At 33.3% G+C, this 20,590-nt stretch overlaps 5 protein-coding genes across 5 annotated transcripts; 3 read left to right on the top strand and 2 right to left on the bottom strand.

Annotated features, from left to right (window-relative positions):
- Positions 1 to 552: 552 nt before the first annotated feature.
- Positions 553 to 1,171, bottom strand: PPL_10179 (uncharacterized protein; the record flags this gene model as incomplete). Its single annotated transcript, XM_020580961.1, has 3 exons — positions 553 to 669; positions 945 to 983; positions 1,169 to 1,171. 3 exons carry the CDS (start codon positions 1,169 to 1,171, stop codon positions 553 to 555), a joined length of 159 nt encoding a protein of 52 aa, XP_020428546.1.
- A 336-nt stretch (positions 1,172 to 1,507) lies between these two features.
- Positions 1,508 to 8,103, top strand: PPL_10178 (nipped-B protein; the record flags this gene model as incomplete). Its single annotated transcript, XM_020580960.1, has 8 exons — positions 1,508 to 2,683; positions 2,882 to 3,357; positions 3,428 to 4,912; positions 5,270 to 6,017; positions 6,134 to 6,897; positions 6,960 to 7,261; positions 7,345 to 8,022; positions 8,096 to 8,103. 8 exons carry the CDS (start codon positions 1,508 to 1,510, stop codon positions 8,101 to 8,103), a joined length of 5,637 nt encoding a protein of 1,878 aa, XP_020428545.1.
- A 358-nt stretch (positions 8,104 to 8,461) lies between these two features.
- PPL_10177 (uncharacterized protein) lies at positions 8,462 to 9,504 on the top strand (the record flags this gene model as incomplete). The annotated part of the gene is made up of 2 exons (XM_020580959.1): positions 8,462 to 9,187; positions 9,277 to 9,504. 2 exons carry the CDS (start codon positions 8,462 to 8,464, stop codon positions 9,502 to 9,504), a joined length of 954 nt encoding a protein of 317 aa, XP_020428544.1.
- A 134-nt stretch (positions 9,505 to 9,638) lies between these two features.
- PPL_10176 (uncharacterized protein) lies at positions 9,639 to 16,321 on the bottom strand (the record flags this gene model as incomplete). Its single annotated transcript, XM_020580958.1, has 8 exons — positions 9,639 to 10,161; positions 10,236 to 10,351; positions 10,438 to 12,520; positions 12,588 to 12,986; positions 13,812 to 13,911; positions 14,311 to 14,778; positions 15,272 to 15,351; positions 16,275 to 16,321. 8 exons carry the CDS (start codon positions 16,319 to 16,321, stop codon positions 9,639 to 9,641), a joined length of 3,816 nt encoding a protein of 1,271 aa, XP_020428543.1.
- Positions 16,322 to 17,230: 909 nt separating this feature from the next.
- PPL_10175 (uncharacterized protein) lies at positions 17,231 to 20,104 on the top strand (the record flags this gene model as incomplete). Its single annotated transcript, XM_020580957.1, has 1 exon — positions 17,231 to 20,104. The coding sequence occupies one exon, from the start codon at positions 17,231 to 17,233 to the stop codon at positions 20,102 to 20,104; it is 2,874 nt and encodes a 957-aa protein (XP_020428542.1).
- Between the last annotated feature and the right edge of the window lie 486 nt (positions 20,105 to 20,590).

The following is a 20,590-nucleotide window of genomic DNA, read 5'->3' as shown; positions in this document are numbered from 1 at the left end:
TATTTGGTTAGGTGATGGACTCTCTTAAAACATACACCACCTTTACCAAATAAATCAATATCGACAACATCTACATTTTAAAGAAGAAACAACAGAAGTAAATAAACCTAAAAAATACATTTGTACTTATTAATTCATCATCAACAAACAAATAGTAGTACTTTTGACCAATTGGTTAATATTTATTTTATTTTATTTTTTAATAAATGATATCTTTCGCTTATTTTGATGTTTTTGTTTTTCAATCTCTATTTGTAGATTGATCAATATCAACTCTAGTCTTTGTGGTTCAACGATCGATCGTTCACTGACGAGTGTATCTCTATATTTAATTAGTTTGTACAATGGGATATCTCGGTTGTTCAACAGCCATTCTATTACGATTGAATTTTTAGTGCGAGCTAGCGCCAAAAATGTTTTGTCTTTGATCTTGAATTGTTGGCATTCCGTTCGATTGAGATGTAGCCACTCAACAGTTCTAATATTGCATGGATCATCCTTCGATGCCGCTGCATTGAAAGTAGATTCCACGGTCCATCGTAGGTGCATAGCTCATTCCACGATCGAGTAGTAGATTTGAACAAGAACTGTTTTATTGCTGTTATAGACAACTTCTTGAGTATTTGATTTTGTCAACTCTACAACATATACTGGGATTATTTTAGGTACCTAAAATAAAAAATATTTCAAAGAGTTGATCTTCGAATGTCATTCTACCTTGTAATCTATATCCAATATTAAGTTATTTGATTAGATGTGTCTTTTAAATAAAAAATGAATAAAAGCTAATAGATATATCTACTCTATGGTATTTCAGGTGCGCCAAATTCATCGGATGCAAGAAGTAGTACCCTTGATATGTTCTTTTCCAACGATACTGTCTCACATAGCTTTATATTTTCTAAGCAATCGATTCCTCATACTGCGTCTCAAATATGGTATACTTGTCTGAATTGGTTGGCTGGTAGCAATACTGGTTGATTCTTTAATTTTAAATTCAATCGAAACAATTGGATTAAAATTTTTTCACCCTAAAAAACTAAAGTACACTTATACAAATATTTCTTTGTTTCATATTTAGCTGTTGTGATAAATAATTAATTCATGATCAACTACCTTTTTTTCACACACATTATTTAACTTTAAACATTTAATTTATTTTAGTAACCATTTTTTTTATTATTATTTATTGTCATTGCCTCATATATTTTGACAATATCTATAAATTTTTATTTGTTTCTTTCCTATCTTAAATACTTGAGTTAATTTTTATATGTTTTTATTCTCTATCCATTAAATATAATTATCAATGACTAAATTAGCAGGTCATACCAAGAAATAGTTTTGCTGCAAATCTCTTTGGCGCTTTTTTTTTTTTTTTTCAATATTGTTTATTATTTGAGGGAACCTTTTTCTTTCTTTTAAAAGGTTTATTTAAATTTTAGTTTTAGATAATCATTAATTTGATATATCTATATTTTATTATTAATTAACTATAATATTAAAAATGAACTATAATGATAACTATCAAAACAAAGAGAACATATTTCAACAACAACAACAACAACAACAACAATCACTTCAATTACCATTTGGATGTTTTAGTAATCTTGCACAAATAGGTGATCCTGTTCATGAATTACCATTGCCTTGCTATAGAAATGAGAGATCCGTATCTATGCAACTACAAGATACTCTTGTTTTAAATAATACATTGGAGTTATTAAATCAACAACAACAACAACAACAACAACAACAACAACAACAACAACAACAACAACAACAACAACAACAACATATAAATAATAATGATATATTTAAAGATATAAATAATAGATTAGCTCAAACAAATGTTAATTATCTATCAATGAAGAATGATTGTTTTAATAATAATATAAATAATAATCAAGATAATGGCTATTATTTTATAAAACCAACACCTATTTTAAATAATATATTACAACAATTACCATCGATAACATTACAACAACATCAATATCAAGAACAGATGTTAATGAAACAATTACAATTTCAACAACAACAACAACAACAACAACAAGATAATTTTAGAACAATAAATATTCATCAACAACAACAACAACAGCAACAACAACATGCACAACAAACAGGTCAACCATTCTATCAATACAATATTGGTAGTGAACCAATGTTGACAATTCCACATAATCCTTCAAATGTATTTGTATTAAACGATAATAAATTCATACAAAATACATATCAACAACAACAACAACAGCAACAACAATATATTCCACAACCAAACTATCAATTTGAATCGTATTTAAATGGAACAAATGGAGTTAATGGTAATAATAATAATACTGCAACAACAACTACAACAACAAAGAAAGTAGCAACTACAACGACAAAGAAACCAAGAGTATCAAAAGCACAAAAGGAAAAGGAAATGGAAAAAGAAAAGGATAAATATATTGAATCTGCTCAGACACCTTTGGATCAACATATTCAAGATCAACTGGATCAAATCATTCACAACAAGGTGGTACAGGTCGTTCCAATCGAGAAGTTTCAACAGTCAGTTCAACAGTTTATCGACGATGCCAAAGTGGTCGGTCATGTGAGCGCTGCCATAAAGTCTGTCGGTAGTATAGACCTGTTGCTCCAGACGGTGTCGACACTGCGCTCCGACCTGGCATCGATGGTCAGTCACTCACTCGGTCAACTGCAAGATCTTGTCGCGCTCGAGCAGTATGCCAATCTCTTCCAACTGCTATTGAAGTATGTCAAAGAGGCAAAGGATGTTCACTCACTGACATTCAGTGAGCAATTGAGTGATAAAGAACTTCTGGAGTTGCGCAAACTCGAACTCTCTCTGGAATCGTCCATTCTAATCCTTCAGATTCTAAACATACCGATGGTTGGTCTTTCGTTGTGTGAGCTTATCGACGATGAACTGATAGAGTTGGTATCATTCTTCAAGACGCAATACACAGAGAATGTACTCGGTCATTTAGATCCATCTTTTAAGACAAGATTCAACACAACAGTGACAGCCATAAATGAGAATGAAGCAAACTCTAAATCAAAGTCAAAAAAGAAACAAACAAAGAAGAAAGATAGTGGTGTCGGCAGTCAGGAGGAAGATAATGATGCCGATGCAGAGGAGGATGATGAAGATGACAGTGAATTTGATTCCGACGATTCAGATGATTCCGACGATGATTCTGATGTTGATAACTCTGAATCAGAGGACAAATCATCATCATCATCAACAAAGAAGAAAAAGAAAAAACAAAAGACGTCATCAACCACCTCAGCCAAAAGATCATCTGTATCCAAATCAAAATCAAAATCCTCATCTTTAAAGTTTAAAAAGTAAGTACCTTCAATCTCAATAATTGGACAATCATATACATTTTATTAACTTAATAAATCTATTCAATAGACGTGGACATAACTATTATCTTTATACTTGTAATAAAGTGACAGAGATATTCAATGGTTTGGCACAGTTGGTATCGATATATACACCACCCGATCCATTCCCAACGATGTTGGTGGATATAGCTATTCCATCGTTGTTTATCGGTGGCATTAGTTTCATTCAGTTGAGTGCAATCGAGTTGCTGCGATCAACCTATAGCCGATATCCAGCGATACAGGAATCGATCTTTGAGCAGACACTCTCGAACCTCTCAAAGACACCGGCTCTCAAGAAGAATTTGAGAACCTACAAACTCAAGGATAGCCGTTCCATCCAGAATGTAACAGCGCTATTCTTACAACTCATTCAAAGTTCACCTTCACTTCCAGAGCTGAACAACAAATCAACAACATTCTCGACAACTTCGACTACACTACCAATGAAGTTGGCTCATGATAATGCTTCGATGGTTGTTCTCTACTTTATCAACAAATGTTCGACAAAGAGTGAGGATTGTGAATATCGTACGTTGCTCGATAACTTCTTGGCTGATTTGTTGGTGCTTGTCAATAATCCAGAGTGGCCAGCTGCCAATATGTTGTTGCACTTACTCTCGGTTTCATTGTGTAGAATCCTTGGTGGAGGTGCTGGTGCTGGTGACAAGGATAAGAACAAGTCTGGCAGTTCCGACATTCTCAAGATGATGGCTATTGATTTACTAGGTCAAATCATTACCAAACTGAAACAAGAGTGTATGGCATCTGCTGAGGAGCTATCGAGTCTACCACTTCACTTTAGCGATCTACTATCGCTCATGACCATCTCACAAGAAACTACAACATCAACAACAGCAGCAGGAACAACAGGAACGTTATCATCATCATCAACATCATCATCGACAGCTCAAACATCATTGTCACCCGAACGTGTTAATCATAAAGATGAGAATATCGAATCGTTGATTACCACCGACTTGGAACTGGCAGAGGAATTCGAAAAGAAATATGGTGATAGACTTAAGAGTAATAATATCAACAATCAACAACAACAACCAACTCTTTCAATCACTTCCACTTCCACCTTGATTGAGAATAGTAATCTACCTGTTTGTCAATGTGGAAAGTTCAAGATTGGATCGTTCACTACCAAGTGCACTCAGTGCAACCAACTCTTCCACGATCTGTGTGCACCTGACTACAGTCTTGACCAACAACATCAGCAATTAGATTGGCAATGTATTTCCTGTAGAATATTGAATCAAGTGAATGATTATCAACCACCAATTTCATCGACACCAACAACAACAACAACAACAAATAGCAGCAGCAACAGCACTTCCACTTCTTCAAAATCAACAAAATCAAAATTACCATTCTCGAAAAGAAAGAAAATGAATACAATTCCAGAGGATGATAATGCTGATAATGAAGATGTACAAGATAGTTTTAATATTCTAAAAACAACTAGCAGTACCAGTAGTAGTAGCAAGGAAGAAAGACCTAAAAAGTTTGTACCCCCTCCAAAGAACAGTGACTACAATGTTCTCATTCACTTGATGTTGAACTACCTCAATTCCAAGTCACAGAGTGAACGTTGGCTGACTTGCTCCAGACAGTTTCTCATTGCCAGTTGGCTGGACAATGATTTTCTGAGTTCAAAGCTGACCGTCCAGAGCAAACAATATATTCTATCGCAATGGGAGCAACCACAGGAAGGTAACATCAACTCGACACTCAAATGCTATACTTTCGGTGGTGAGATGGCAGCCAAGTTGTTTAGAGTGCTCTCCATTCACACCAAAGGATCGTTGTTCAACATTGTCAATGAACTTCTTTACAATCTACTGTCGGTGCTCTACGATAGCTCGAAATTGGCAAGAGCCAAAGCAATGAAGTCGTTCTCTACCATTGTCGAAGTTGATCCTTCTGTTCTAGCCGATGAATTCGTTCACACCTCCATCAAGAATCGTTTCTCTGACGACTCTATTGCTGTGCGTGAACACACCGTCGACCTCATCGGAAAGTACATCCTGCTGAAACCGGATTTGACATGGCGATACGTCGATCTCATCTGTGAGTTGATTGGCGACAAGGGAATCAGTGTGAGGAAGCGTGTCGTCAAGACGCTACACGACGTCTGTCTCTCACAGATTCAACACCCAAAGATACCGCAACTCTGCAAGGTTCTAGTGAGTAGAATCAACGACGACGAATCGATTCGAGAGCTGGTCATAAACACTTTCAAAGACCTCTGGTTTGGCGAACACGAACAAACAATCATGCAAAAATCGAAACAGATTGTCGAAGTTGTTAAGCAACTCAATCAAGACGAATGGTTCGTCGGACTCATTCATAAACTGACAGACAAAGGCAAACCATCGAAACGTGCAACCAAGCAACAAAAGAGTGCAGAATCAATCGGAGAAACTTGCCAGCAAATCTGCTCCTATCTCATCGACATGTTGATCTCATTCGACGAGAAGCGACGAACCAAAGAATTCCCTGAATTCCTTGCAATCTTCAAGTGTCTACGAATCTTTTGTAAGATAGATCCAACTTTTTTGACAACCTACGTCAAGGTTTTACATCCATACATTAAATTATCAACCAAAGTAAGTTAAATAATTCATAACCAAAACAAAACAACGATATTAATCGATTGCTCCAATAGACAATCAACAGTGAAGAATTAAAGATATTTGTAATTGTTACTTATATTTTACAAAAGACAATTCCAATGATTGAGAATATCGATAAACAATTCTTGGCAGTGTTGGAAAAGGATTTGCTTACTTTGATATTGACCCAGGGTTCGGTTTTGGTTCATCAATGTATCAAGTGTTTGAGTATCATCATCGAGAGTACCAGTCATAACTATCGGCTGTTGGAGGAACAGCTCTGTAGACACCTTCTTCTGCTCCAATCATGCAGTAGCCGAACGAAATCCGAAATTCTTCGATCGCTCTATGTCACCGGATTGTTGGTGCGTTACTATCACTTTGAGAAGCGTCCGTTCACCATTGATGTACCGGCATCTCTCAAACTGCAGCAGCCGCAACAACCAAACAAATCAATCATCTCAGACATCACTGCAATCCTCACCAAACTCTTTTTGTACACCAAGGATAAAGATGTTATTTCGACATCGTTGGAATCGATTGGAAACATCATTATATCGTCACCACCGATTTTAAATCAAGATTCTATACGTGGAATCATAGCGAAATCACTGACGTTGGAGACAAAGATAAAAGAGACCATTTTGAAAGTCTATCTCAAGCTGTTGAAGAAAGAAGCGAAAACTCTCCAAAAGAAGAACCCGGTCACCAAAGCAGAAGACAACCAACAAAAGTCAGAGTCTGAAGAGAGTGCAACCGATCACTCTGGTGTAAGTGAGAATGATGACGATGATCAAGATGACGATGACAGCGATAAGAAAAAGAAAAAAAAGAGAGGACCTATTATTTCTATGAATGTTGATATTAATGGAGAGTAAGTATTTTTTATTTTTAACAAACTAATTAGCTAACTAACTAATAACCAAAAATATATAGATCATTAGTATCATCAATTCAGAAATTCTTTTCAACTTTTTGTAAATTATTGGTAGATTCCGAGCAATCAGTCAGATTCTTTACGGTTTCAACTGTAGAGTTAATTGTAAAACAAGGAATAATCAATCCACTTGAAGCAGTTCCTGAGATCATTACATTGATTACCGATACCAGTCCTGAGATTTCAGAGGTAGCCTATAGAGTATTGGAATTCATCAATCAAAAACATTCTTCAACTCTATTCAAACGTGTTATTGAAAGTATTAGATTATGCTACAGATTCCATTTAGGTTTAGGAACCAGTAAGTTTTAAAATTAATAATATTATTAACATTTTCCAAAAAAGAAATATTTAATTAACATTTGAATCTCTATTATTATTTAGAATCACCTTATAATAGTGTATCTAAAGGATTATCGAAATTCTATTTACTCTTTAGAAATCTAAAACAATCGAGAACAACGTTTATCAATCATATAATGTCACAGTTTGAAAATACCAATAAGACCTATAGATATAAGAATTTGGAGTACTGTCGATTCCTCGTGGAGATACTCGCGTCGCTGCCCTATTCCAATATGGATGAGATCTTTGAGATTGTCGTTGCCATAGATAAGATCGTTTCACTCCAGGGCAGTTCGTGTATGGCCGAAATTCAGTCGTCGATGTCCAAACGAAAGAAGACTGGCGACGATGACTCTGCAGAGTTGGATGAAACTATCAAATCGCTGTTCCTGGCATCATTGATTGTCACTCTGCTCGTGGAACTGAAACGCTATCTCATTAAGACCTACGATATCACAAAGGAACGTGCCAAAGCCTACTTGGAGGACGGAAAGAATTCCGATAAACTACAAATCACACTCCCAGAGACACAGACATTCACCAAGAGTAACTATCCATTCACTGTGTTACCAACCGAAGAAGAGCTATCACAAGACGATATTCAAAAGAGAGTGTTCCTCTCATTCAAATTACTATTGAAAGATGACAATGTCGATTACTCAACCATTACAACCAACAATGCTAATGAAAAGAAAAAGGCAGCAGCTACCAAGAAGCGTAAAACAACAAGCACAACAACAACAACAAGAAAGAGAAATACTAAAAGTTCATAAATCTTTTTTTTTTTCAGTCTTTTAAATTTTAATTTTATTTAATTTTCTATTTTATTCAAACTTTGTAAACATTGGAAATACTTCAATTGAAGAAAATTACAAAAAAAACACTTTTTTAATCTTGCAATAAAAGTTTGATAGGAACTCATATGAGTTAATATAGATTGTTTCAATTTTATTCCCCAAAAAAAAACATCAATATTTAATTTTTAAGCGATGATGGTAACCAACTGATATAAAAAAGTCATTGGAATTTAAAAATATCTTGTTGTGGTATTTTAAAATTTACCTTTTCAAAAAATAAAAATTTGATATTTTTGAATGTTCAAAAGCATTTTTTTTTGGCTGACAATCAGAAAATTAAATTAAACAAAGAAATAGGAATGAAAAAGCAACAATTATTTGTAGGATTAGATGGTGGTGGAACAAAAACATTGTCTGTAGTGGTTGACTCTGACGGTAATGAGCTAGGCAAATTCGTTTCTACCTGTAGCAACTATCATAGCGTTGGTGAAGAGGCAGCCAAGCGAGCAATCTACGAGAGTATCTCTGAGGCTGTCAAGAAATCCGGTGGCAGTCTTGAGGATGTAGTAGAGATTTGTTTGGGTATCAGTGGTGTCGATCGGCCAGAGGATATCGAGTTGGTTGGTGGATGGATCCGTTCGCTGCTACCGAATGCTCAATATAAGATTTTCAATGATGCCGTCGTTGCTCTGACCTCTGGTACCATGGGTAAATTGTTTGGTGTCGTAGTGATCAGTGGCACCGGATGTATATCGTTCGGTATCGATCACCACGGAAATAAAACTAGATCCGCTGGTTGGGGACCGGCACTTGGTGACGACGGTAGCGGATATCAAATTGGTTTCGATGTGCTCAAGTACGTTTGCATGGCAAAAGATGAAACCAACGATAAGACACTCCTCACCCAAGCATTACTCGATAAACTCCAGGTCACCAAAGAGGAACAACTTATCACTTGGGCATACGACCCAAAAAACCAAGGTTGGCACAGAGTCGCTGAACTTGCACCGCTTGCAACTGAATGTGCACTCAAAGGTGATAAAGTTGCCATTAGTATTCTCGATCATCATTCATCTGCTTTAGTTGTAAGTTGTTTAATATTAATATTAATTAAAAGTATTTCACAATGATAATCTAATCTAACTTATGTTTCTATCTATTCTTTCACCTTTAGAAATTTATTAAAAGTGTATTTACAAAGTTAAACTTATTGAATGAAAAAGAAGTTCCATTGGTATTGGCCGGTGGAAATATTGAGAGAGACTGTATATTCAGTGACAAACTAAAGGAGAAGCTTGCTAAAGAGCTACCAAATGCAGTACCAGTCTATCCTAAATGTACAGCTGGTATGGGTGCTGCTTTGTTGGCATTAAATACTTTTAAAGAGAATAAGAAGGAATAAATAAAATAAAGAGTTAATATTGTAATAATATCTATAACAAATAGTAGTAGTAGAAGCTGTTTGTTTTTTAAAGATTGTTTATTACAACATGTACATTATTTATATAATATAATATAACAATTATTATTTAATTATTAGTGAAGTTTGGATACTCTATCATATTCCTTCTTTACGAGATCAATAAACACAGGACATGAAGTTACAAAGTGATCTTCGAAAACCATACACTGATTGTTGTTTGCAGCGATGCGGTTGGCACGTTCATTGCAATCAAAGTAGGTGAAGATATCCTCGGTGTCTCTAACGTAGAGTGATACTTTTGAGTTGGTTGACAGACTGTGTTGTGTGTTGGATGTAGAGGTGGTCGTAGAGGTGGTAGAAGTAGATGAGTTACCACCTCCACTACTACTGCTGCTACTACCGGTAGCACCAACATGATGGTCTCTCGGTGATGGCAATGGTGAAGATGGACCGGTAGTTGGTGTCGAAGGTAGTGTTTGTGAATTGATATGTAGATTATTTAAATTGGGTGCACCAGGTACGGTGAGGGTCGACGACTTCATTGGGAAATGAGTAGCCAACTCTCTTCTCGAATGTCTTAGTTGATCTTTCTTTATCAAGAATGATCTTGCATAGCAATATGATGCACATTTAAAGCTGATTAAATATATATTATATGTTAGTTAACCAAGATATGCAACACCAGTACAAATAGTTGTAGCGCTACTTACAAAAATGAACATATAGCATCTAACTTGAAAGTACTACCAGCAAGCTTTGCAATGCCGAAAAAGAAAGCACCTGCCGATGAGAAACAATTTGATGCTTTTACTGCACCTTCAGTATCCTTTGAGTGAATGAATGAATGAATATAATTATTAATTAGTACAATGAAATAGTAATAGTAATTTGAGTGAGATGAGTATGACTTACAATCATTAAATAAGCAGATTGTATATATTTAAGTCCAACTTGAAAAAAGATATCTAAGCAATCGACTTCACCTAATTCCTGTAGAGATAGTGCCGATGTCTTCAAACGTTTACCATCATGTTTTAGCTCTTCAATCTCTGCTCTAATCTGTTTCTCTTCTTCTTTTGTTTTCTTTGGACGATTGGTTGATTCCATTTCGTATGTATCAACACTATCACGTTTACTATTATTATTATTATTATTGTTGTTATTGTTATTATTATTGTTATTGTTGCTTGAAGAAGCACGATCTTTATCTCTATTTCTATCTTTATCTTTATCATTGTTATTTCGATCTCTATCACCTCCGCTACTTCCGCCACTTCGTTCACTTCTATCGCGATCTCGATCTCTTCTGTCACGGTCACCACTGCCGCCACTGCCACTACCGCCACCTCTATCTCTATCTCTATCACGATCTCTGTCTCTATCGCGATCTCTATCCCTATCACGGTCTCTACTGTCACGATCTCTTTCTCTTGAATCTTTGTCGTCTTGACCGCCGCTTCCTCTGGATTTACTACTACTCTTCTCATTACCGCTGCTTCCTCTCTTTGACTGATTGCTACTACTACTAGTAGTCGTGGTAGTAGTGTTGGTTTCCGAATCTATTTGCTTTCTATCGGCATCTGAAACAGAGAATGGATTGAACACTTCCTCTTTCTTCTTTCTGTTGTTGCTGCTGCTGCTGCTATTCTCTCTGCTATCTCTATCTCTATCACCCCCACTTCTATCGCTTCTCTCACCTCTATCGCTTCTATCAGTTCTACTATCTCTATCGCTTCTATCGCCTCTATCACTTCTATCACCACCGCCACCACTTCTTTCACCTCTATCGCTTCTCTCACTTCTATCTCTGTCACCTCTTTCATTTCTATCTCTATCACCCCTTCCACTTCCACCACCGTTGACATCAGTAGCAAGCGCAGTTGAAGAACTGTTTCTCTTATCGTCCTTCTTGATGTTCTTTCCACTCTTTTCTTTATCCTTATCCTTGTTCTTTGAATTATCTATACTATTTCTCCTTGGAGAATCTGAACGTTTATCTTTATCGTTTTTATCTTTATCAGTTGATCTATCTCTTGGAGTTGTTGACTTGTTAGATTGTTTGGAGTTATCTGGTTTCGATTTCTTTGATGATCTCTCCTCTTCTTTCTGTCTGCTATTATTAATACTATTGTTATCTTCCTCCATTTCCTTATCACCAAATAAATCTTCATCCTCATCGGATATATCCATCTTTGTACTTTCATCTTCAGTCATATTCGTATTTGTATTGTTGTTGCTTGTTGATGTTGCTGCTGTTGTTGTTGTTGTTGTCATTGACGAATTTGATTCAACTTGTTTTCTCTTCTTTGAATCTGGTAATGGTGGTGGTGGAACTATTATATTTGATGAATTTGAATTTGTAGTAGTTGCTGTAGTAGTTGCGGCTGTAGTTGATGTTGAAGTTGCTGTTGCTGTTGCCGATGCTGCTGTTGCTGTTGTAGTTGATTGTTGATTCTTTGCTTTCTGTTTATCAGGAAGTTTAATAGTAATCTTTAAATCTTTTTTAGATTCCTCTTTCTTAATATTTGGTTCTGTTGTTCCTGTTTCTTTCTTGACATTACTATTATTATTATTATTACTAGTAGTGGATTGTTTAACATCTTTCTTATTGCTATTATTATTTGATGATGATGTAGTTGTTGTTGTTGTTGTAACCATATCATCATTCTCTTCATCACTATATTTATTTGATTTCCAATTGGTGCTATTGCTTGTTGTTGATTTTGATGATGATGATGATGTTGTTGTTGTGGTAACACCATTTGATTTATGTTGATCATTATTACTATTACTGTTGTCATTTTCACCAAATTCAGATATCGATGTACTCTGTACTATGGTTTCGTTGAAAGGCGACAACATCGGAGTGATTGGATTGGTCATCGTCTTGACAATAGTCGATATCGAAGGTTGCGATGATCCACTCTTTCTTGGCATACGTCCATTGGTTGCACCCTCCTGTTTAGTTGTAATAGGCAATGGTTGTTTATAATCACTGAATGTGCAATGTTTAGTTTATTGTATTATACTATTGATTGAAATTGAACTAGTATTTTACTTACTTTTTAACTTTTGATGATGATGACGATGAGGATGATGATGATGACGATGATTTCGAATGACTACTACTACTACTACCATTTTGACGTTGGTGATGATGATGTTGCTTGTCGGGATTACCGTTGCATGTCGAAGATGAACAGATATGATTGGGACGATGATCACAGTCCATCAGGAAGGAACCGTGGGCACCGGTGATCACCGATTCATGTTGATTCTTCAGTTTCGACATTCTCAAATCGATAGTCGATTTCTCTTCGCCCTCCTCCATCTCTTCATCGTCTTCGTCATATCTATTCAACTTTCCATTGCCATTGCCATTACCATGAGTGTTGCCATTATAAACTAAAGTAGATCCACTACCACCATTTGGTTTTTCAACCATCATATCTGAATTGAAACTTATTGAGATTGTTGTAAACTACTAACTATTAACTATTTACTCTCTTTAACTATTATATATAATATTATTTTCTTTAAATTTCCAAACTTGAATAATTAATTAACTATAAATAAACTAACTAAATATATTCATATTAGTTATTTTTAATTTATTTTGTTCTTTTTCTAATACTATATTACAAAAAATAGTGTTGTTATTGTTTTAACAAAAAAAAAACAGAAACAGAAACAGAGATGTGTTTAATTAATTAATCAATTTACTATATATATTTATATTTATATATTATACTGCTGCTTTAGTTAATATGTGATGAGTTGTTTTGTTTTGTTTTTGAATTGATTTAATATTTAATATTTATGATCAATCATATAATACCAAGTGACAAGTCAGTTCATTTATAAATTAATAGTGATTGATTGATTTCACGAATGTTTTATGATTTGATTTGATTAGGATGGAAAATGAAATGAAAAGGTAACAAAAGGGTAAGAAAACAAAATGAAATTTATAATTTACTATTCTTAATTGGTTGTTTTTTTTTTTTTTGCTTTTTTTTTTTTTGTTTTTGTCTGGTTTTTTGGTTTTTTTTTGTTTTTTTTGTTTTTGCTTTTTTGATGATATTGAATTCTCCAAGTCTTCTTCCTGTTTAGCCAAGTTGGTTTTGGTCTAATTTGCAAAAATGTAATTAATTAATTAATTTATTATCTAACAATAGCTTGTAAATCTATCTGATAAGATATTTTTATGATTATTTTTAATTGCTGCTATAAGATATTATTATATATTTGCAGATGGATGATGAATGGATGTCCTAAAATTTTACCTTAAATATATAATTGTTTTTAAATAGTAGTCGTTATTAGGACTATTATTATTATTATTATTAATAATGAAATAAAGTAATATAAATATTAACAATAACACTAAAAAAAAACAAAAACAAAACAAAACAAATAAATAAAAATACAAAACAATGTTATTTTAAATTAACATAGTTACCACTCCACTCATCTCTTTTTGTTCTACTCATTTCATATTACCACACCCTTATTTATTTAATTGTTTTTTTTTTTTTTTTTTGAAAAACAAACATTGTTTGTAAGTGTTATGTGATATGTGTTGTGTGTTGCTTTTAATTAAAAGATACACATTCGAATCGAATGTTAGTTAGTTATTGATTAAACAATAACAAAAATGCAATGAAAGAAAGAGAAAGAAAGAATGTCATTATTGTGACTTTTGTTAAAGTTATTTTATTTTATTTATTATTTAATGTATTATTATTATTATTATAAACCTTCACCAGGAGTGAATTGTTTTACCATTGCTACTGTTGTTTTGTTGTTGTTGTTGTTGATGTTTCAATTTAGCGATTCTCGATGGACCAAACAATGCTCTAGAGTCGTCACGCTCGACCTGTGTGACCTTTTTGAAATCGATAATCTTTAGTTGTGGCATGATGTTGATGAGGTATAAACGGTAGTTCTTCTTTTTTGTACAGATGTTCTCCATGAGAGACAGATATTTGAGTGACGGCAGCTTTGTGAGTGGTTCGAGATCAGCGAGATCGACCAACCTGTTGTTTGTGAGTATCAGTGTTGTCAGTGCGGGCAGCGACGTGCAAAAATCCTCACTGATCGTCGTTATATGATTGTTGGCGAAAAACAGAGTCTTCAAGCGTTTCAAAGGTGGCATATTCTCAAGTCTAGTAATCTCATTGTCCGAAAAATCGATCGTATCGAATTGATCTTTTGTTGCACCTATATTCTCTATTACAGATATCATATTCTCTACATTATTGTTATTATTATTATCATTGTTTATGTTAAATATATAAATAATAAATAAATATAAATATATAACAATAATAACACACACATTAAAGTGTTGTTTTTAAAAGTTTACTTTATTAGTATTATTCTTTCAGTTTGTTTTTGATATTGTAAGTTTTAGTTGTTGTTGTTGTTGTTGTTTCTTTCATTTTCTCTTCTTCTTCTTTTTCTGTTTTATCTAAAAAAAGAAAGTGTTACTTTCTTTATCTTTGCTTCTTTAGACACTAAACACACTACTAAACACACCCTCCTATACAACACTGTTTATATGCATATATATATATATAAGGAAAGAGAGAGACAGACACACATATAATAATATGAAGATATAGACTCTGACTCTATTCTAAACTAATTAAAATACATTAATTAATTAGAATGATCATTGTTTTCTTTTTGATATTTCTATATATATGATATAGATATAAGCATTATAATGAATTCAACATACCTCTCAAGTTTAATTCACGGTCTTTACATGGGTTTATAGTATCGGGTGATCTCAAAATAAGATCAGCTGTAAGTTTCATTCTTTATATCTTAATATAAATATATATATATATAAAGTTATTCAAATAAAATTAATTAATCGTTTTTCGTTGATTAATTTGAATGATATATATATATTAAATATTATCAAATCAAATAAAAAACAACTAAAAAATATGAATGAACCAGTTTTTTTTTTTATCTTTTTTTTTTTTTTTTTTTTGGTTTGTTCATTTTTCGATTGTATTGATTAATTTTAGTTTTTCTTCCAATCGATAATTCATTTATTAAATAATTAGGAAAAAATATTATATTATTTATTAATAAAGGAACAAAATATATTGCAAAAATAAATTTAAAAATAAATAAATAAAATAGATAATCTTTCGATTTTAATCAGTCAATTAAATCACTAACCCAAAGATTAAAAAAAATACATATCCTTAATATTTTAATTGATAACCCATTAATGTTTATATTATTATTTGATTGAGTGTTTTTTAGTTATTGATTAAATACAAATATTTTGTAGTTAATTTTTTAAAATTAAGCAAAATATTTGTTAAAATAAAATGATAAAATACATATTATTTTTAATTTATTGTCAACAATAACAATTGTTCATTTCTTGATTAGAAATTACACATCATACATATTAATTGATTTAATAAAACTGCCTATCACCTACCTTCTCTACTTACTTACATACAATTTTAATTTTATTTATGTTTATTTTGATATAATTTTTTTTGTTTTTTTTAAATGATATCAAATCATACATCATCAAAAATAAAATTAACAGCAAACAATCAAATCAACAATCAACAATCAATCAATCAATTAAATAAATATTAAAAACACATTATTAATTAGCTAATATTTAGTTTACGTATTGTTTTTGTTTTTTGAATATTATTTATTTATTTATTAAGTCATTCAATACTCACCTTCTATTTATTTAATACAATGAGAATCTAATCTTTATATTTTGAGAAAGACATAATCTAATCATTTATTCATTATATATTTCCAATAACACTTACCAATATTAATTAGTCCACTAAAACAAGTAATAGTAAATTTATATTTATATAATTTCTTTATTTATAATTATTTTTAATAGATCAAAAATACTTCTTCCATACCACTTAGCTCTTTCCACTCTTTCCTTTTCTTTCTTTCTTTTTGATTTCCCTACCACCCATCTTTTTTTAAAGTTTTCCCTTTTTCTTGAAAACATTACACACACACACACGCTCACCTCTAAACTTTTTAAAACACCAACCAAACCACCAACAATCACAATCACAATCCAAAGGTGTTTACTTTATTTTTAATTAATTCTAAAGAAACGCCAATCAATTACTAAGTACATATATAGAGCTGATATCAAAAGTGGTATGACATTGTGATTAATTTATACACATGCAGATTTCATAGGTAGCAAAAAAATCCAAATTCATAATATTTGCACACAATCAATCAATATTAATTCATTGATTGACTAATCAAAATCCACTTCAAATCGCCTAAACTATTTAAATATTCAACACCTTTTCCTATAAACTTTAAATCATTTGTTTCTAAATTAATATTTATTTATTTATTATAGTAATAGTATTTTTATTTATATATTATAATCCTTTTCCATTTCCTTTTTTCTTAAAAGAAAATAAAAAATACTAATAATAATAAATTTAGTATTTATTTTTAATTATATTATTTGTATTTAATTTAAAAAAAATAATAATTTATTTTTGTTTCATATATATATATTTATATATTTGTGTTTTTAAAACTTTTGTTTGTTTGTTTATTTGTTTTTTCAATTTTAGTAATAATAATTAATTCTAATAATAAATAATAAAAAAAGAATAATAATAAAATGAAAGAAATAGATTGGTTTCAACAAATAAAAAAGATGGTAATTCCACCACGTCCATCTAGATGGTCAACCAGAGGATATAAGCGCGAATGGAAGTTGTTTATGGCACAGATGGACCATTGCCTTCAGATTGCTGATCGTATCACTAAATCCTATAGTTCTGCTGCCTCTGCCAATGGCGGACTCAACGGTTTGATGATGGGTGGTGGAAATGCAAGACGTTGGACCAATTTCTTCCATAGTAGAATGCAATCATCTGAAGAGCTGATGTCACCAACACTCTTACTTCACGTTACAGAATGTCTTCGTCACTATCTAGTTGGATGTAAGAAACGTTCATCTAAAGCTCAATCATCAAATGGAAATAATAATGGCATCAATGGTAATAATACAAATGGACAATCATCAAACTATACATCATCTGCTTCTTTTGCTTCAAATTCATCTTTTGTTCGTGAACGTGAAGGTACTGAAGATAGTTTGGAAACAAAAACAACAATCGATTGTCAAGCTGTGGCAGAAGGAATGTTGGAGTATGTCACCACACACTGTTTGGATGTCGATAACTCTTTAATTGGTTTCACTGTTAATCCATCGGTAGCCGGTCAATTAACCTATCGTAGATTGAACTCTATAAATCAGTTAATAAAGGAATTCAGTATTGATAGCAATAGTAGTAACAACAATACTCATAATATTGCTGGTACTCTTTGTTTTTCATCTGGTCATCATGGTCATAATCATGGTCATGGTAACAACTCTCATTCCAATCTATCATCTTCACAACAATCTCAATCATCATCAACATCGTCATCAACATCTTCACCTGGTTTATCAAAGATTGCAAAGTTAAAAGGAGCAATCTCCTATCAATCTCCAAATGCTAAGATCATTCATCATGCTGCACAGAGAAGAGGTTCATCCAATCGTTTGACCAAGTCAAACTCCACCACTGTCAATCACTACAAAAAGACACCTACCTCTACTACCACCAACAATTTGACTAAATCATCTAGTTCTTCATCATTGAAACAATCGAAGGATTTAAACGATCCACTCTATATGATTGATTTGTTATCGCGTTGGTCAAAGATGTCCGATCGGAAGCTTGCCAATGAACTTCGTGAGTTTGTTCAGGCACATCATGGCGGTGACGATGATGACTGTGCCAACTATGAAACCGCCTATTTGAACAAAGGTGATCTCGTAGTATTCAAATACCCAAGTAAAGACTGCGGAAGCCAACCAAAATACATGTTCGGTCGTTTCACCGGACAGATTTGCGATTCGCCCAACACCGAGGTCAGAGAATCGGTCCCCGCCACCGAGTATCTCTCGATCTACACCAACCCAACTGAAACCGAGTGGATTTGGATCAAGCGAGATGACATCTTCAAGTTTACCAACCAGCTTAAGATGATGGAACAACTGACAAACGCTCAGAAGATGGGATCAATGGTGGAGTGTCCAACTCTGAAACTTCAGAAAATAATACAAGTCAAAGAGGAAGAGCTACTTAGAAACTACTTGTCCACTCGTTCTGTCTCACCAAGCCTATTGGATAAGCTTGAGAATTACACAATAACTCTTAAGGATCTTAGAGAATTGCGATCACTCTATGTTATTCTCTCGCAACTCAGTTCGAATCTACCGATTGAGTTGGTTGGCAGTGTCTCGAGAATGGTGGCAGCGGAGGTCGGTAGATTCTTGAGTACCGTTGACATTGGAACTCTCTACACACCGACAAGAAGAACTCTTCTCGATGGATTGGAACGTTATCATGAGATAAGAGGTTCGCAACTCAAGTCAAGAGCAGGAACACTCCGTTCCCTCTGTGAGAATGCAGTCGGTCGTTTGATATCAGCGAAACTCGAGATACTCGACGGAACCAGAAAGCTTCGTGTTGTCAATTGGTGGTTAACGTTGATCAAAGAACAAGTAGAAGATTATCTTAAAGCTCGTGGATTCACACCGGATGCTGTTCCCGCCGACTACACGGTGACTCCACCGGCCAGTCTGAAAGTGGTGGCCGACAATCTCGTTGTGCTCCACAATGCTTTGCCATCGGGATGCTCGATCGATCCTCAGCTAATCGATTTGGTCCGTCGTTTGAAAGATGCAATCTACCCGGTGATCGAAGATTTCAACAGTTGCATCCGCTACATCCTCTGTGAGTGGCTGGACATTGACTTCAAAGAGGACGGTGAATACATCGACTTTGGCGCGGCACTCGCCAAGAACTTGGCAACGCTCTCCAGTGACAACATCGCCAAGATCAAACGTATGATCAAAGACAGTGAGTATCTCACTGAGATGGTGCGTCTTGAGAATTCGATTGTCGACAGCAGCTACGACGACGCCCGTCGCTATGAATCCGACATCATACCGATCTCCGGTTTGATATTCGGTCGTCTCTATCGTATTGAAAACGAACTTAGAACTGTAATTGAATGTTGGCATGACATTGAAACAAAGAGATCACCATTGAAAAGTTCAAATCGTTATAATTCAAACAACAACAACAACAACAACAATAATAATAATAGTAATCATCATAACAGATCCAACTCTTCTTCTTCTTCTTCTTCTTCACCAATTCAATATCATCCAACCAAAGCAATTATTATTCCAACTACAACCATTGTTTCTCCATCGCTAGCATCTAATTCCTCCACTAAACAACCTGTATTAAACAAATCTTCAACAACATCATCTACTACTACTACAACAACAACTACTACTACAACCAACAACAACAACAATAATATTACAGCAACACCAATAAAAACAGTATCATCACCACAACAAGTAAAATTCAATATTCCAGAGATTGTAATTGAATCAATCGAAAGTCCAAATGAAACTATTAAATTTGAAAAACAACACCAACAACAACAAATTTCAGTTTAAATGTTAAATAAATAAAATACATTCTATATTTTTTTTAGTTATAACAATTTAATTTTAATATTAATTTGTCTAAATGTTGAATTGACTACTGACTTACCTCTCTATATAATTATGACTTATATACAATTAAAACTACAAATTTATTTTTATCTCTGTCATTGTCTTAAATGTACTATTAAGAAAAATTAAATACTTGTATTTTAAAATATATTGTTGATATATCATCATCACTTGAAGAGATAGATATCTTAAGACTATGACAACAGTTAAGGATAAATATTTAGTTTAATATATATATTAAAGCCACTCATAACAAGCTCTGATCAAATGTTTTTATTTTTTTGTGATTTGGTAAAAAAGTAAAGGTATAGGTATTGGTCACGTGAATAAATAAATGCCCGATAGCTTCAACTTTTGCAAAATCAAATAAATTTGGTTTAATGATCATTTATTATTTTGTTTTATTTTTATAAATTCTATTTATTT

This window comes from Heterostelium album (genome assembly GCF_000004825.1).
Source record: "Heterostelium album PN500 unplaced genomic scaffold PPL_scaffold12, whole genome shotgun sequence".
NCBI lineage: Eukaryota > Evosea > Eumycetozoa > Acytosteliales > Acytosteliaceae > Heterostelium > Heterostelium album.
This window is presented reverse-complemented; position numbering and strand designations above follow the sequence as displayed.